A 19,168-nucleotide genomic window follows, 5' to 3' on the forward strand; every position below is an offset into this window, starting at 1 on the left:
GGAGCGGAGATATCACGGGCCTGAGTAAGGGAGCAAACAGCAGCCTCCTCACAGCAGCACATCGCATTGAGACTGTGTCCGCAGATGGGCTTTGAGTCGGGGTAATTTCATCGGAAGCTGGGGATTGTTTGTAAGAGACAGATTGGAACAGGAACTAGTTCCGGAACATGGAGTGAGTGGGGGAAGGGAGAGGCCATTCTCGGGCTGTGTGTGCACAGTGTAAGATAACTTAGAGAGTAAATCACCTCGCTCTTTCAAATCATTGCTGCTTTCTCCAGATCAGTCGTGAATGTTCCTGATTCAGTTCCAATCTCACCGTGTCTGTTGTTATTGTTCAGTGAACAGGGAAACAGCCTGACAGTGAGGATGTGCGGAGATTCACAACGTGCATCGATTGCAGGCAGCAGGTGAGAAATGTGAAATAACACAATTCAAAAATCGGTTATTTCCTTTGGGTGCGTTGAGTTCTCCAGAACCGTGTTGCTGGTGATCGAGAGATACATTGTCGCTCCCTCAGATATATCAGTATCCGGGCTCTGAGACATTCTGTTAACTATTCAGGCAGCTCCATCGCACACACAGTAAGTAGACTATCACTCACAGAGCGCAGAGACACAGAACTGGCCTCTATCCTATTATAACAGGCAGCAGAAGCACTCAGCCCCACAGTGATCCGAATTTCCAGTGTTACATTATGAATCTCACAGTAACTTGCAGTAGTTGAATAAGATGCTGTTTCAAAGCCCAAACACATTGCACTGATAGGCATATCCATTTTCACTCCCTTACACATACGAACAGATAGACACTGATATGGTGTCAGTCCTCGCTGCTGGCTGCAAACGGACAGTCAACCCGAATAACTAAAGTGTGGAGATGCCGGATTTGGACTGGGGTGGACAAATGTCAGAAGTCACACAACACCAGGTTATAGTCCAACAGCTTTATTTGAAATCACAAGCTTTCGGAGCGCTGCTCCTTCGTTAGGTGAAGTGGAGAAATGCATAAAGACACAGCTTATATAGCCAGAGAATAATGTCAGATGTTTACAGGTAATCGAATAACTAAAATACAAGACCAGAGAGTCGGAGGTAATGGACTGAAACAAGCCTCCTCCTGAGACAGTCACAGATAATCTCAAACGAGCATTGGCCTACACAAGGTGGAGAAGGAATGGAATCCAATAGTTACACAGAGCAAGAATAGTACAATACAAGAGACTGTCAATTACATAATAATTCTCACACTCACATACATTACCAGTATAAGAGATACAGAATCAATCCCACACTCACAACCAGTAGCAGAAATGACAGCTACAGAATAAAGCCCACACTCACAAAGCAGTGACAGACAGGTACAAAGTAAAATCTACAATCACACCAGAAACTGACAGGTACAGACAAAAGACTAGAAACTGAGTTAGAGTAAAATCCACACACACATCCTAGAGACAGAATGCTATAGAGTAAAACCCACATTCACATACCAGGTTCACAGCTATAGATAAAATCAAAACACAATTAAAAGAGACTGACAGATACAGGGTGAAACTTGCACTCACATCCCAGAGAGTGACCGGTACAGGGTGAAACCCACACACACACAAGATTAGACGGGAAGAGACAGACTAAAGTCCACACTCCCATACCAGAAACAGACAGCGACTGATTAAACCTTACTCATATAATAGAAACTACCAGATACAGCATAAATCCCCACTCACGTACTTGAAACTGACATTTACAGAGATCACACCACACTCACATACAAGAGGCAGAATGGTACAGAGTGAAACACACACTCACACAACAGAAGCTGTCAGATAAAGAATAAAACCCCAGAGACTGACAAATACAGAATAAAGCCCACATCCAAATTATAGACTCTGAATGATAAATGGGACAACAAATCTCAGGCACCAGAGAATGACAGCTAGAGATTAATGCCATTACTCACAAACCAGTGACTGACAGATGCAGAATAAATTCCACACTCCCATCCCAGAAACTGACAGGTACTGAACAAAACCCTTACTCTTACAACAGAAATTGAAAGGTACAGCATAAAACCCACACTCACATATCAGAGACTGTCAGATACAGAGTGAAACTCACACTCACATACCAGAGACTGTCAGATACAGAATGAAACTCACACTCATATAACAGAGACTGTCAGATACAGAGTGAAACTCACACTGACATATCAGAGACTGTCAGATACAGAGTGAAACTTACACTCATATACCAGAGACTGTCAGATACAGAGTGAAACTCACATTCATATACCAGAGACTGTCAGATACAGAGTAAAACTCACACTCACATACCAGAGACTGTCAGATACAGAGTGAAACTCACACTCACATATCAGAGACTGTCAGATACAGAGTGAAACTCACACTCATATACCAGAGACTGTCAGATACAGAGTGAAACTCACATACCAGAAGATCACAGGTGCAAAATAAATGCAAGATATGCATACCAGAAACTGAAGATAGTGAAACAACACAACACTCACATTCAAGAGACTGACAGATACAGAATAAAATCCACAAACACATCCAAGAGACAGTCAGCTATAAGAAAATAAGAAATAGTTATATTGCCCCTCAAGCCTGCTCCGATATTCAATAAGATCAAGGCTGAACTTCTGCCACAACTCCAATTTCCCACCCTCTCCCTAAATCCCTTGATTCCCTTAGTGCCCAAAAGTCTATGATCTCAGTCTTGAATACACTCATCGACTGAGCATCCACAGCCCCATGCAGTAGAGAATTCCAAAGATTCACTACCTTCTGAGTGGATACATTTCTCATCAACTCATTCCTAATTGTCCAATGCCTTGTCACGAGTCTATGACTTATGGTTCTAGACTCTCCTGCCAGGGGAAACAGCCTCGCAGCATTTACCCCTGTCAAACACTCTATAATTTGAAATGTTTCAATGAGATCACCTCTCATTCTTCTAAACTCCACAGAATATATGCCCATTATAATCAATCTCTCCTCATAGAACAGCCTAGGAATCAATCTCGTGAACACTTGATACACCCCATCTAGAGCATGTAAACCCTGCCTTAGCTAAGGAGACCAAAATATGCAAAGTGCTCCAGTTATGGTATAACCAAAGGCCTACAAAATTGCAGCACACATACGTATACTTTTACTGCGACCCCTTTGCAATAAATGCAAACATTCCTTTTACCATTCTAATTGTACCTGCATGTTAACTTTCTGTGATTCGTGTAAAAGGACACTCCAATCCATCTGAATAGGGACAGAGAAAAACCCATACTCATATATCAGAGACAGTCATGAATAGAGTAAAATCCTCAATCATATAACAGAAACTGACAGATACATAATACAACATAGCCACACATACCGGAAAACAACAGGTTCAAAATAAAGCCCATATTCACATACTAGACACTGACTGTTACAAAGAAAAACCCACACTCACACCCCAGACACAAAGAGGTACAGAGTAAAACACACACACACGTGGCACAAACTGAATATTACAGACAAAAACCCACACTCACATCCCAGAGATATAAGCATTAGAAACAGGAGTAGGTCAAATGGCCCCTCAAGCATCACAGATATAGAATAAAGCCACACTCACACACCAGAGACTGTCAGGTACAGAATGACCACCCACATTTCCATGACAGAAACAGACAGGTAAAGATTAAAACCTGGCACTCGGAAACCAGAATCTGACAGATATAGAGTAAAGCCCACCCTCGCACACCAAAGACAAACAGATAGAGAGTAAAATGCGTAAACACATCTCAGAGTATTACAGATATAGATTAAAACCCACACACACATTCCTGAGTATGATAGATACAGAGTAAAACCCAAAAATACATCTCAGAGTATGACAGATACAGAGAAAAACACACATTCACATCCCAGAGTATGACGTATAGAGTGAACCCCCCACCGCACATCCCAGATTGTGACATTTACAGAGTAATACCCTGACACACATCCCAAAGTATAACATTGCAGAGTAAAACACACACTCACATCCCAGAGTATGACATATACAGAGTAAACACCCCACCATACACCACAGATAACGACATTTACAGGGAAAAACCTAACACACATCCCATAATATAACATTTACAGAGTAAAACCCACACTCAACTCACAGAGACAGACAGATACACGGTAAAACCCACACTCACACCAAAGACTGAGAGATAAATAGTAAGTCCCACATTCACATACCATAGACGAAGAGATAGAGTAAAACTGACACACACATTCCAGAAACTAGTAGGTATTAATTCAAATACTCACACATTCAACAGAGACTAAAAAGTACATATTCCAACCCACTCGCACATATAAGAAACAAAAATGTACAAAATAAAGCCCGTCCTAACAAACCAGACACTGAGAGGTACAAAGAAAAACACACACTCAGATATCAGAAACTGACAGAGACAAAATAATCTCACACTCACACAACTGTGACTGACTGATACAGAAGAAACCCACACTCAATTACCAGAAGCTGATAGGTACATAAAAAAACACAACATTGCATAGCAGAAAAAGAAGGTAGTGAAAAAAACACTCACATAGTAGAGTTTGACAGATAAAGACAAAAACCCACACTCACAAACCAGAAACTTACAGATTCAGAGTAAACACTTTTTCAATAGCAGAAATTGACAGATAGAAAGGAAAACCCACTCTCATCTATCAGAAACTGACTGGTTCTGAATAAAAGCAGTACTAGAATACAAGAGATCGATGGGTACAGAATAGAACCCACATTTACAAACCAAAGACAGACAGAAACAGAATAAAACCCATTCTCACAGAACAGTAATTGGAAGATGCAGAATAAAACCCACACTCACATATCAGAGACTGACTGGTAGAGTAAAACCTAAAATTCACATATCAGAAACTGACAGTTACAGTGAAAAACCCACATTATCTCATCAGAAACTGACAGGTACAGAGTGAAACCCACATTCACCATCCAGAGACTGACAGGTGCAGGTTGAATCACACACTGACACAGAGTATCGGAGTGTGACAGACACAGAATGAGTCCCCCACACACATGCAATACCAGAAAATAATAGAGATACAATGAATCCCACACTGACACCGATTATTAAAGACTGACTGGTACAGAATGAATCTCACTCTCACACAAAGTCCAGAGATTGACAGAGAATGTACCTCACTGTCACATTTAGTACTAGACACTGACAAATACAGAATCAAATACACAATGACAAGAGTATCAGAGACATATATACAGAATGATTCTCACTCTCACACAAAGTACCAAAGACTGACAGACACATAATTAATACTGAATGCACCTCATTGTCACATACTGAACCAGAAACAGACAAATCCAGAATTAATCAAACTCTGACAAAGTGTATCAAAGTCTAAGAGATAAAGATTGTATATAACAATCACATACGATACCAAAGATTAACAGACAGAAAATAAATCAATTTCTCCCATAGTGTATCAGAGACAGACAGTTATATAATGATTTCCAAATTCTTATGCCGTGCCAGAGCTGACTGATATAGAATACAGCTCAGTCTCAAATACAGTATCAGAGACTGACAGATACAGAATGAATCTCACACTAACAGCATCAGAGTCAGACAGGTACAGAATGAATCCCACAATCATATACAGTACCAGAAAATGATAGAGACACAATGATCCCCACTCTGATACAGAGAATTAAAGACTGACTGATACAGAATGGATCTCACTTTCAAACATAATAACAGAGACTGAGAGATACAGAATGTATCTCACTGTCACATGGAGTATCAGACACTGACTAACACAGAATCAATCCCACACTGACACAGATTATCAGGGACTGACAGGTATAGAATTAATCTCATGCTCTCATATGGTATCAGAGATTGACAGATATCTCACACTCACATACAGCACCAGATAGTGACAGAGACAGAATTAATCTAACTCTCACATACAGTATCAGAGACTGACAGGTAAAGAATAAATCCCAAACTGACAGATATATAATAAATCTCAATCTCACATACAGTATATCAGATTGGCAGAGAGTGAGAATGAATCTCACACTGACACAGAGTATCAGACGGTGACAGACCCAGAATTAATACAGACTGGCACACAGTACAGGAAAATGATAGAGACACCATTAACCCCACATTAAAGGCTGATTGTTATAGAATGAATCTCCCTCTCATATACAGCACCAGAGAATGACAGATATATAATTACTCTAACAAGCACATACAGAACAGAGGCTGACAGAGAGAGAATGAATCTTACAGTAACACAGAGCATCATAGGGCCGGGCAGATACAGAATGAGTCCACAATCACATGCAGTACAATTGATTTACAGATAGATTCAGTCCCACACTCTGATACAGTAGCAGATACTAGCAGAAATGGAATTAATTTCAAACTAACATCAAGTGCCAGAGTCTGACAGATGCAGGACAAATCCCACATTCATAAACCGAGTAAGTAGCAGATACATGCGGAATTCTTCGGTGAAAGACAGTACGAGAGACTGACAGATTCAGCACTAATACGACACTAACCTGCAGTCCCAGAGACTGACAAATACAGAATGAATCTCACACTCACACTCAGTACCAGAGACTGACATCTTAGACTTAGACTTGCACAACGTCCCAGTGAATGACAGAAACAGAATGAATCCCACACTACACTCAGTACCAGAGACTGACAGATCCAGAATTAATCTTAGACATGCACACCATCCCAGTGAATGACAGATACAGACTGAATCTCAAACTCGCACATCCCAGTGACAGACAGATACAGAATTAATATCACACACACGTACAGTACCAGAGAATGACAGATTCTGAATGAATCCCAACACTGACACACGGTACCAGAGTCTGACGGATACAGATGGAATCCCACACTGACACATGGTATCAGTGACGGACAGGAAACGAATGGATCCCACACTCACATACTGTAACAGAGATTCAGATTGAGAATGATTCCCACACTTACATAAATCACCAGAGACTGAATAATACAGAACTATTCCAATACACACACTCACAGTACTAGAGACTGTCAGATATTGAACTAAATTGGCGGAGACCACACCGCAAGACGTGAATATAGTGCACTGGTTGGAGGAAGTACATCTACATTGTTGTCTCGTCCGGAAGAAGTGCTTGGGACCCTGGATAATGGTCTGGGAAATGGTGAATGGACAGATGCACTTGCAATGACCTTTCTGACTGCAGGGGGCGTGCTGGTGACAAAAGCTCAATCTGATTGGATACATAAAGAAGCCAATCAGAGAGATGCAGAACAATGGCATTTCACATCACTCTTCACCAGCCAATCACAACCATTGCCTTCACCCATCCCTCATTAGCATAGGACTGTGGGGGCTGCCTATTTATTCCGAGCGCGGAGCGGTTTTGCGTCATTTTGTTCCTGAATTCGAGTTTGAGAATGGTTGATGAAAAGAAAACAGTTGCCAAGAAGGGCGCCAAGAAAACCGTCACTAAACCGGCAGCGAAGGGCGGGAAGAAGCGCAGAAAGTCGAGGAAGGAGAGTTACTCCATCTACATCTACAAAGTGATGAAGCAGGTTCACCCCGACACCGGCATCTCCTCAAAGGCCATGGGCATCATGAACTCGTTTGTGAACGATATTTTCGAGCGCATCGCGGGTGAGGCTTCCCGCCTGGCCCATTACAACAAGCGGCGCACCATCAGCTCCCGGGAGATCCAGACCGCCGTGCGCCTGCTGCTGCCCGGGGAGCTGGCCAAGCACGCCGTGTCGGAAGGCACAAAGGCGGTGACCAAATACACCAGCTCCAAGTAAAACTGCACGCTGTGCTGAAAGAACAAACCCAAAACGCAACGGTTCTTTTAAGAGCCACCCACAATCTCTCTGAAAGAGCTACACAAACACATCTCCCTTTAGGCTCAATTTACTGTAATTATTTCCGTAACAAGTGTGTTTGGGAACGTTTAAAGTTCCAGCTGTAGATTTAGTTTTGTCTTTTCAGATAAGCAGTTTCGCTGACCGGATCGACCTTAGTGTCGCTGTTGTATTTCCCGTCCAGTAAATTACAAACACGGTCCCTGATCGCTCTTTCCCTTTACTCTCAGACCCGTTCACTTGCAGCGCCTTCCGACGAATTAAAAGCTTGTTTTCGAGAGGAGACTCTGATTTCATTCACCTCAATCTCTATAAAAACATTTTCATTTTTTCAATGCCAGTTGTGGTCAATCATTTTATTAACCTGAGAATTCCTTTATTGTAACAATCCTGAATGGGGGTTCTTCGAGACCAGAACGGGGTCAGTTTGATCACTCTGTCCATCTTCTCTTCTCACAGCAGGACACCCAGAACTAGTTTCACTCCTGCAGCAGCGCCCGTGCAAAGGATCGATCGATAATCTGAATCCTCACTTTTACAAAGATTGAGCAGGAATGTGTCCCGTTACAGAATCAATGGCGATTTAATCCCGCCCGTGAAGTTTCGATATTGAACCCGGAATTAATCCTGATTGTAACAGCCTAGAATTTGCACGGATGAGATGGAATAAGACACAAGGAATTATTTGGAACTCCTTGGCTATGAGTAAATTTATTCAGGAAAGTATTAGCGGGCTTTTTGAAATTAAAAAATCGTTGGCAGTCTGACTGTTGAGGCAGTTATTTCCGCACTGTTTTGATTGGCGGGAAAAGCAGACTGTGATTGGTCACCGCAAAGCACCAATGAAATTCACCACAGAGCGACCAATCACAAGTACGCTCTCTGCATTCCGCCAGAAGGCATAAGAAGGGCAGATATGGGAGGAGATTTTCATTCTTTCTTTCAAGGAGTGAATTGTGGAAATGTCTGGAAGAGGAAAAACCGGCGGTAAAGCTCGGGCCAAGGCCAAGTCTCGCTCATCCCGGGCCGGACTGCAGTTCCCTGTGGGCCGTGTTCACAGGCTCCTGCGAAAGGGCAACTACGCTGAGCGTGTGGGTGCCGGAGCCCCGGTCTACATGGCTGCTGTGCTCGAGTATCTGACCGCTGAAATCCTGGAGCTGGCCGGCAACGCGGCCCGCGATAACAAGAAGACCCGCATCATCCCCAGACACCTGCAGCTGGCCATCCGCAATGACGAGGAGCTCAACAAGCTGCTGGGAAAGGTGACCATCGCTCAGGGCGGGGTGCTGCCTAATATCCAGGCCGTGCTGCTGCCCAAGAAAACCAGCACTGCCAGGTCCAAGAGCAAGTAAAGCGGACAAGATTCAATCTAATAACCCAAAGGCTCTTTTCAGAGCCACCTACTTTATCTGTGAAAGAGCTGGTTACTGTTCAAACATTTTCCGCTATAAACAGGACACTGTCGAGCATGTAGAAATCTAGATCTACAAACACTAGCGGGCTTGCTGTGAGCGAATATTCAGATCGGTGATTCAATATATAGAAGGTCTGGCTTCAGAGTAAAACAAAACACACGGAACCCGAACGTGAGACCGGCACTCAATGAACATGTTATTGGGAGAGCCGAATGTGAACGGATGTTTAGAACCGAGTAGAAAGTGAGTGAGCGGTGGATGGGCTTACCGTTCGTTATTGGGACAATAATTCCATAGGGAGAAATATATACATCCGGAACCATACAAACATGTCCCCTTTTAGTTGGCAGAATCGAATCAGAATTGGCGCTCTGGTTAATTTAAAATATTTCCAATAGTAACTAAAATTCCCGCCTGTCCCCGCATTAAGAGCTGGCTTTAAAGGTGAGTGTCAGACTTCAGGCACCTCGTTCTCTCGGATCTATCCCAGTATGTGAAGTTGGATCAGTTTGCTATCAGAAATGACAGTTTCCGACTCACACTGGGCGAGTTCATTCAGTCTATTGGGCAGCTCAATCACATTTCAACCTAGATCATAAACGCACCTTCAGATATTCACTGCCCCCACTATAAATCCCCAGTTACATTAACACAAGACTTGCACGGTGTGTGCACAGACCAATTTCCCTTGCGCCGATCGCAGCTCTTTCCTTTGCTGATTTGGTGGCTCTTAAAAGAGCCGTTGTTGTATCTGGTGCTATAGTCTGGAGCCGGGCAGAGTGAGTTTAGGCGCGCTCCCCGCGGATGCGGCGAGCCAGCTGGATATCTTTGGGCATGATGGTGACTCGCTTGGCGTGGATGGCGCACAGGTTGGTGTCCTCAAAGAGCCCCACCAGGTAAGCCTCGCTGGCCTCCTGCAGGGCCATGACGGCCGAGCTCTGGAAACGCAGGTCGGTCTTGAAGTCCTGAGCGATCTCCCGCACCAGGCGCTGGAAGGGCAGTTTGCGGATCAGCAGCTCGGTGGATTTCTGGTAACGGCGGATCTCCCTCAGAGCCACAGTGCCGGGTCTGTAGCGATGGGGCTTCTTTACTCCGCCCGTAGCTGGAGCGCTCTTCCGGGCCGCTTTGGTCGCCAGCTGTTTGCGAGGAGCTTTGCCTCCGGTCGATTTGCGCGCTGTCTGCTTGGTCCTGGCCATTTTCTGAACCGATCTCAGCACAATCTGGAACACATAGACTGTTAATGCGGAATCTGCTGTGTGTCCGCCTTGTTATACTCAGTGAGGGACCGCCCCGAGCACTGATTGGCTGGAGACCGGCGCCCAGACACTTTCATCCCAATTCTGACCAGTCAATGAAACGTTGGACTCTCAGACCCCGATTGGCTGAGCTGGGATTAATCGCCCATTTCAAAACGCCCGCCAATTTTAGTGCAGGAAATAACCGTTTTGACACAAATCAATTTTATTCTGCACAAATTGAAAGGATCATTGCCGGAACCATTGAAGGTTTTAAATATACCTTCCTGGGCTTGGTGCTTTAGGGCCCTTCTCCCTCTGGGCTGTTGATGCTGACAGGAGCGGGGAAAGGGACCCGCGCCAATCTCCCGCTCTTCCACTCGATTCCTCTCACCTCTCCTCTCCAGCCCATTCAGAATTTCCCTCCGCCCGTCCCATTGTGAGGTTAGCCGCCGCTTTCAGGGGAGAGGATCAGAAATCAGTCGCTTCTCTCTGTCCCCGTGGAGCCTGTGAGAAGGGCTTGGCCAAGAATCTGTCATTCGGGAACTGTGCAGTGAGAGATCTGATACTCGGCACATTTTAGATTGCTGAATGGAGATTTATTGCCGCCGGTTACAGCTCAGAGGCTGACAAATTAAACCTGTTCATAGAACAGCGCAAGGAATGTGTGACGGTGAACGCAGAATAACAGAACGAAGGCCCGACCAGCCTGCTGATTATTACAATTATAATCATTACAGTACAAGACAATGAACAAATGTATAGATGTGTTGTGGCTTTTCACTGAGAGAACGTGCCGTCTGGGCAAATAAACCTCTCTCGAACCTTGGTGCAACCGAAAGCTAAATTCGGAAATTCCAAAATCCACAACGCAGCGCAATCCGTTTCTAATATTTCTGGCTACAATCTATTTCTGACCACAATCTAACCCCGCTCCGGTCGCAAGGTCACTGCTCTCTCTGTGAGGCGTTGGGTGGCTCTTAGAAGAGCCTTTGTGTTGTGTTTGGTAAAAAGAGTCGAGTTGTTCAGCCGCCGAATCCATAGAGAGTGCGGCCCTGCCTTTTCAGAGCGTACACCACATCCATGGCAGTGACCGTCTTGCGCTTGGCGTGCTCAGTGTAGGTGACCGCATCCCTGATCACATTCTCCAGGAAAACCTTCAGCACCCCGCGGGTCTCCTCGTAGATCAAACCCTAGATCCGCTGGACACCGCCACGGCGAGCCAGGCGGCGGATGGCTGGTTTGGTGATGCCCTGGATGTTGTCACGGAGCACTTTACGGTGCCGCTTGGCTCCGCCTTTGCCAAGTCCTTTGCCTCCTTTACCGCGTCCAGTCATGATGATTCTTCAGTCAAATTTCTGCTGAATGAAAAACGAAAGGCTTCTGGCTGCTCTTATATACAGCCGACTCCGACCTGACTGAGAAAGCGCAGAGTGAGAGAGGCGGGGAGGGGAGGATACAGAGTGAGTGATTGAACAGAGAGAGCGGGAGGGGAGGAGACAATTTCAAGAGTGACAGACAGAGCAGAGAGCGGCCTCTGATCTTCCAGCTCCACCTCCAGCTTTCTGCAACCGCCAATTTCAAACCGTTTATCGACAGTAGAACCGAAACCCAGCGCTCCGCACAAACCCTTACAGACTCGGACTTTATATTCAAGGGTTTCCTGAAACCAGAAGTGTTAAGTCTGTGTGTTCTAGTTATTGTTAATAAGAATCACTGCACACAGACCACAAGAGTAAATTCAACAGGTCTTTACTAGTCGGAGGTCAGGCTGAACTGCCCAATAAATCATTACACAGCACTTATATACCGGTGTGGTCACCACCGGTATTACAGTATACAGCAGCCAAGATAAAGTAGTGCATCTCTTAAAATAGTTCTCTTAAAGGTGGAACGGTTACATACACCACAATCCTCCCTTTTTAGCTTAACAGTATATATTCCCCATTAAACATAACATCATAACATATATACACAACTTCATGTAAAAACAGTTCACAGATTCAGTCTCTGAGGAGGCCTCCTGATCCAAGACGGATAACGCCTTTCAGGGGTCTCTGGTTCTCGTTGCTGGGGTGACTCATCTAGTTGATCCCCTATGGATAGGACATCATCATCAGGTATATTCACTTCTGAGGTAGATGCTTCAGGTTCACTAACTTCCTCCACGGTTGTCTCTGTCGTAACCATGGGCTCGACCCTTGTTCTCGATCCCACCAGTTGGTCAGCATGACGTCGCATTACATTTTCACCAACATCTACCATGTACATCAGGGGTCCTTGTCTGGCCCGAATTGTTCCAGATTGCCATTTCTCGTTTTTATAGTCCCTGGCTGACACCGGTTGACCTATTTCAAAACTCCGAGTGGGCTTGTTATTGATATGCTGGAACTGTTTGTTTTCGACTTCCCTCCACACATTTGGTTTTAACAAGTCCAACCTGGACCGCAACCTCCTGTTATAGAACATCATGGCAGGACTTTGGTTTGTTGTTGCATGGGTGGCGTTTCGATATGCCAGTAGGAATTTGTCCAACTTGTGTTGCAGTGGAATCTGATCTTCGCTCATGGCCTTTATTGCCTTTTTGAACATCTGTACAAACCTCTCGGCCAGCCCATTCGTAGCTGGATGATATGGGGCAGAGGTATAATGTTTCACCCCATTCTTCTTCAGGAATTTCTGGAATTCCTCTGACACGAACTGTGGTCCGTTGTCTGAACATATTGGCTCTGGCAATCCATTTCTTGCAAATATCGTTCTTAGCACCATGATCGTCTTCTCCGAGGTAGTGGTAGTCATTTTAATCACTTCTGGCCATTTAGAATGTGCGTCCACCGCAATTAAAAACATGGAATCCATGAATGGACCAGCAAAGTCAATATGTACACGTTGCCATGGGGTTGAAGGCCATTCCCATGGATGCAGCGGTGCAATTGGAGGTGCATTTTGGACTTTTTGGCACCCTGAGCAGCTTTTTGTCAGATCCTCTATCTGTTGGTCGATACCCGGCCACCACACATAAGCCCTAGCAAGGCTTTTCATCTTGACTCCCCCCAGATGACCTTCATGTAGTTCTTTTAGAACTCTCTCTCTTAACTTAGGAGGGATAATCACCCTTGTTCCATACATCAATGTTCCCTGACAGATGGACAGCTGTTCTCGTCTTGCTGAGAATGCCGGTAACAGTGGATCACCATGGGCTGGCCATCCCTTTACTGTCAATTCATAGACCCGGGACAGTGTCGGGTCATTCCTAGTCTCCCTTTCAATATTTGCATTGGTGACAGGTAAACATTCAATGATGGTCGAGTGAAATAACTCCACCGGGTCAACCGTCGGTGCCTCCTCCTCAGTAGGTAGTGGCAGGCGCGACAGCCCATCAGCATTACCATGCTGCTTTGTACCTTTGAATTCTATCTGATATTGATGTGCCCCTAGGAAAAGGGACCATCTCTGGAGCCTCTGTGCTGTCATCACCGAAACACCCTTCTTAGGGTTAAAAATGGATACCAACGGCTGGTGGTCTGTCAGCAGTGTAAACTTCTGGCCCTGCAGGTAATGATTAAACTTCTTTACTCCCCACACAAGGCTGAGAGCCTCCCTATCTATCTGAGCATAGTTGCGCTCAGCGGAGGTCAATGATCTGGATGCAAATGCGACTGGCCTTTCCAAGCCATTTGGCAACTTGTGCGAGAGTACTGCTCCAATACCATAAGGAGAAGCATCACAAGCTAAACGAATAGGTAGCGTTGGGTTGAAGTGAGCCAACACTTCCTCTGAGGTGATCAATGCCTTGCTTTTGTGAAAGGCCTTCTTACAGTCCTCGCTCCACTTCCATGGTACTTCTTTCTGCAAAAGAGCGTTCAGTGGGTGCAGCACCGTGGATAGATTTGGCAGAAACTTATGGGAATAGTTAATCAACCCGAGGAACGACCTCAACTGGGATACATTTTCCGGAGCGGGAGCCTTCACAACAGCTTCGATCTTGTCAGGTGACTTGTGCAGCCCCTCCTGGTCAATGACATGACCACAGTACGAGATCCGTTTCAGAAAGAACTCACATTTCTGGCGATTAACTCGAAGTCCATATTCCTTCAATCTGGTGAGCACCAGTTTCAAATTTGCAAGGTGTTCCTCATCGTCATCTCCTGTAATCAGGATATCGTCCAAGTAACATTGAGTGCTTGGAATTCCCTGTAATACCTGCTCCATGGCCCTCTGCCAAATTGCTGGAGCCGAAGCCACTCCAAAAACCAGTCCATTATATCGATACAAGCCTCTGTGCGTGTTGATTGTGAGATACTGGCGCGATTCTTCCTCAACTTCCATCTGTAAGTACGCTTGCGCCAGGTCTATCTTGTTGAAGTGTTTCCCGCCAGACAATGAAGCAAAGATATCCTCAATCCGCGGAAACAGATATTGCACCGTGTGAAGCACCAGATTAACCGTGATCTTGAAGTCTCCACAGATGCGGACCTTCCCCGGTTCCCCTGGCTTGTTACTCGATGAACGCTTCATGACGGGAACAATGGGCGTGGCCCACTCACTCCAGTCCACCTTAGACAGTACTCCTGAACGTTCTAGCCCTTCCAGCTCAGCTTCCACAGCAGGTCGTATCGCATAAGGTACCAGTCTGGCTTTGAAAAATTTTGGGTCTGCATGTTCTGCAATCTTGATTTTTGCCATAATTCCTCTCAGTGTTCCCAGTCCCTGTTGGAACACCTCTTTAGCCTCATCCAATATTCTGGACAATCGTTCAGGTTTGACATCTTTTTTTCCGGAATCTACCGTTATTGCTTGTAGGGAGTGCGAGTCCATATTTATTTTCCTGATCCACTCCCATCCCAGAAGTGGTGGACCTCCCTCAGGTAGTACATATAAGTCCATTCCTTGGTGTTCTTTGCCCTTGTGTACCACCTTGACTTTTATCTTTCCGATGGGGTATACTCTTTGCCCCGTGTATGTCTGCAATATTATCTCTGTATCCCGTAGGGGAATATGTGTGAATAACCTTTTGTAATTTTGCTTATTCATGACCGTCAACGCCGATCCGGTGTCCAATTCCATCTTCACTTGGACTCCTGCTATCTGAAGTGTGACCCAGATACTTTGTAGGTCAGCTTCCTTACTCACATTGTGAATTCTCAGACTTCCCAGTTCCTTGCTGTTGGAGACTGAATCCGAATTCTGTTCATCCGAACTCTTCTCAGCCACCTTATGTACCTTTCTGCACTTTTCCTGCGGTGACTTTTTGTTGCTGGTCTTCTTTCCTGACCGGCATACTTTAGCTATGTGACCAAGCTTGCCACATTTTCTACATTCCTGATTTTTAAACCAGCATTGGTTCTGATTGTGTGTTGTCTTTCCACAACGATAACATTTCGCTGTACCCAAAGCCATTTGATCTACGCTGAGTACCGCTGCCTTCAGCTGCATTTCCACAGAGCCTCTCGCTGCGGCTTCGTGCGATGCTGCCATAGTGACAGCCTTATCAAGTGTAAGATCATTCTCTTCAAGCAGCTGCTTTTGTGTTCCTTCTTTCGACAATCCACACACGAATTTGTCTCTCAGTGCCTCTGTCAGTCTTTCCCCAAACTGACAGTATTTCGCTAGCTTACGCAGTTCAATTAAATACTCCGCGTTGCTTTCCTCTTTCAGTTGCGTTCTCGCATAAAATTTAAATCGTTCCTCTAACATCAGCGGTGTGGGGTTCAAATGATTTCTCAGGACAGCAACAATATTAGCGAAAGCCTGATCTGCCGGTTTAGCTGGTGATAGAAGATGCTTCAATAGCCCGTATGTCTTCGCACCCATTGAGTTCAGTAAGGTTAGTGCTTTATCTTCATCTGATATTTTATTTGCCTTACAATAAATCTCTATGCGTTCTACATACGTGGCCCAATCTTCAACATCGGGATCGAAATCATTGATGTTACCATGCTTAGGCATCCTCGCAATCTTCTTGAGAAACAAAAAGAAATGTTTCTTTTATTTTTTTTTCAAAATGGTGGTTTCCCGCGCTTGTCTTCTTCCCCCGCCTATGAAAGTGGTGGCTTCCCGTGTTTGCCTTTCTCCCCCGCTGGCTGTAATGGCGATTGCCGTATTGCTGCGTTCGCCCTCCCCAACGGTTCTCAAATCGTGCCTCCCAGCCCCTCTTGCAGTCCGGTCCTTTCCCCCGGCTGCGGCTGAGTTCTCCGCGGTTTTTTAAAATTTTATACCGCGCCTAGCGGCCTCGGTAGCTGCCCGGCCTTTTTCCCCGGTCGCGGTCGAGCTCTCCCTCGACGCTGTTGCGTCTCCCAGCCCGCTTGCAGCCCGGTCTTTTACACCGGCTGCGTTTGCATTCACCGCGGCTCCCGTGCCGTACGCTGTCCCAGTCTCAGTGCCTCTGGCCCCGACTTCTGTCCGGCTCTTTTCCCCGGCCGTGGTCGAGTTCTCCGCCCTTATATCCTCCGTTTTTCCCTCCCCTACTTCACAGCCAACGTGGCCGACTTGCTGCTCGTCGCTGATCGGCTTACCCACCACCGTGATAGAAGGGATGATCACTGCCTGTTGCTGATGGAAGGCTTCGTGTCAGGATTCTTCCTTGCTCTTCAGACCCGAGTCTTTTCTCAGCAGGATGATGAGGGCGGATGCCTCTTCTCGACGCCTGTTAAACTGCCTTGGATATATCTCTGCCGCAGGGTAAGATCATCATCGTCGCCAATGTTAAGTCTGTCTGTTCTAGTTATTGGTAATAAGAATCACTGCACACAGACCACAAGAGTAAATTCAACAGGTCTTTACTAGTCGGAGTTCAGGCTGAACTGCTCAATAAATCATTACACAGCACTTATATACCGGTGTGGTCACCACCGGTATTACAGTATACAGCAGCCAAGATAAAGTAGTGCATCTCTTAAAATAGTTCTCTTAAAGGTGGAACGGTTACATACACCACAAGAAGCTTTTCAAATAAGGTCCTGTTACAATTAACTATCAGTAATATTCCCGCCTATATACAGTCCCTTCGATCACAAGTCATCCCGTCTCCTTCCATGTCAATCTCTGACCTTATTCCACCTCCCCACACAGACGGGTTCAGCAGTTTACAAACACTTTATTCCAGGTGATTTGGAGAATCTCATGTGTTGGGGTTTGAGTTGTGACGCGGGGTATCTCCACCAGTGTCACCGTCTCACAGAGACTCTCATAGAGTCATAGAGTCATAGAGTTTTACAGCACAGAAAGAGGCCCTTCGGCCCATCGTGTCTGCGCCGCCCATCCATCCCTGTCCAGTCTAATCCCATTTTCCAGCATTTGGTCCATAGCCTTGTATGCAATGGCATTTCAAGTGCTCATCCAAATGCTTCTTGAATGTTGTGAGGGTTCCTGCCTCCACCACCCTTTCAGGCATTGAGTTCCACATTCCAACCACCCTCTGGGTGAAAAAGTTCCTCCTCAAGTCCCCTCTCAATCTCCTGCCCCTTACCCTGAATCTATGCCCCCTTGTTATTGACCCCCCCACTAAGGGGAAAAGTTCCTCTTTATCTACCCTATCTATGCCCCTCATTATTTTGTACACCTCAATCAAGTCCCCCCTCAGCCTTCTCTGCTCCAAGGAAAACAACTCCAGCCTGTCCAGCCTCTCTTCATAGCTGAGGCGCTCCATCCCTGGTAACATCCTGGTGAATCTTCTCTGCACCCTCTCCAAAGCAATCACATCCTTCCTATAGTGAGGCGACCAGAACTGCACACAGTACTCCAGCTGTGGCCTCACCAGCGTTTTGTACAGCTCCATCATAACCTCCCTGCTCTTATATTCTATGCCTCGGCTAATGAAGGCAAGTATCCCATGTGCCTTTTTAACCACCTTATCTACCTGCTCCGCTGCCTTCAGGGATCTATGTACATGTACACCAAGGTCCCTCTGACCCTCTGTACTTCCTAGGGTCCTACCACTCATTGTGTATTCCCTTGCCTTATTTGTCCGTCCAAAATGCATCACCTCGCACTTTTCAGGGTTAAATTCCATTTGCCACTTTTCCGCCCATCTGACCAACCCGTTTATATCGTCCTGTAGCCGCAGGCTTTCCTCCTCGCAATTTACCACCCCACCAATTTTCGTGTCATCTGCGAACTTACTGATCATACCTTTTACATTTTCATCCAAATCATTTATGTAGATCACAAACAATAAGGGACCCAGCACCGATCCCTGAGGTACCCCACTGGACACAGGCTTCCAGTCACAAAAGCAACCTTCGACCATCACCCTCTACCTCCTGCCACTCAGCCAGTTTAGGATCCAACGCGCCAAGGCACCCTGGATCCCATGGGCTCTTACCTTCTTGACCAGTCTCCTATGCGGGACTTTGTCAAAAGCTTTACTGAAGTCCATGTACACCACATCCACAGCATTTCCCTCATCCACCCCACTAGTCACCCCCTCGAAAAATTCGATCAGATTTGTTAGACATGATTTACCCTTAACAAAGCCATGCTGACTATCCCCGATTAATCCTTGCCTCTCCAAGTGGAGATTAATTTTGTCCCTCAGAATTTTTTCCAATAATTTCCCCACCA

The 19,168-nt window shown here is 45.6% G+C and overlaps 1 protein-coding gene across 1 annotated transcript; it reads right to left on the reverse strand.

Moving 5' to 3' along the window:
- Positions 1-10,117: 10,117 nt before the first annotated feature.
- LOC147083674 (histone H3) lies at positions 10,118-10,592 on the reverse strand. Its single transcript, XM_085980137.1, has one exon. It carries the CDS (start codon positions 10,565-10,567, stop codon positions 10,157-10,159), a length of 411 nt encoding a protein of 136 aa, XP_085836263.1. The 5' UTR covers positions 10,568-10,592; the 3' UTR covers positions 10,118-10,156.
- Positions 10,593-19,168: the final 8,576 nt, after the last annotated feature.

Source organism: Somniosus microcephalus, unplaced genomic scaffold, assembly GCF_052327205.1.
Source record: "Somniosus microcephalus isolate GS21.2 unplaced genomic scaffold, FLI_Smic_1.0 scaffold46, whole genome shotgun sequence".
Classification (NCBI taxonomy): Eukaryota; Metazoa; Chordata; class Chondrichthyes; order Squaliformes; family Somniosidae; genus Somniosus; species Somniosus microcephalus.

Excerpts from the sequence above, each read along its gene's own strand:
- LOC147083674 (XM_085980137.1), bottom strand. The coding sequence starts at position 10,567 with ATGGCCAGGACCAAGCAGACAGCGCGCAAATCGACCGGAGGCAAAGCT.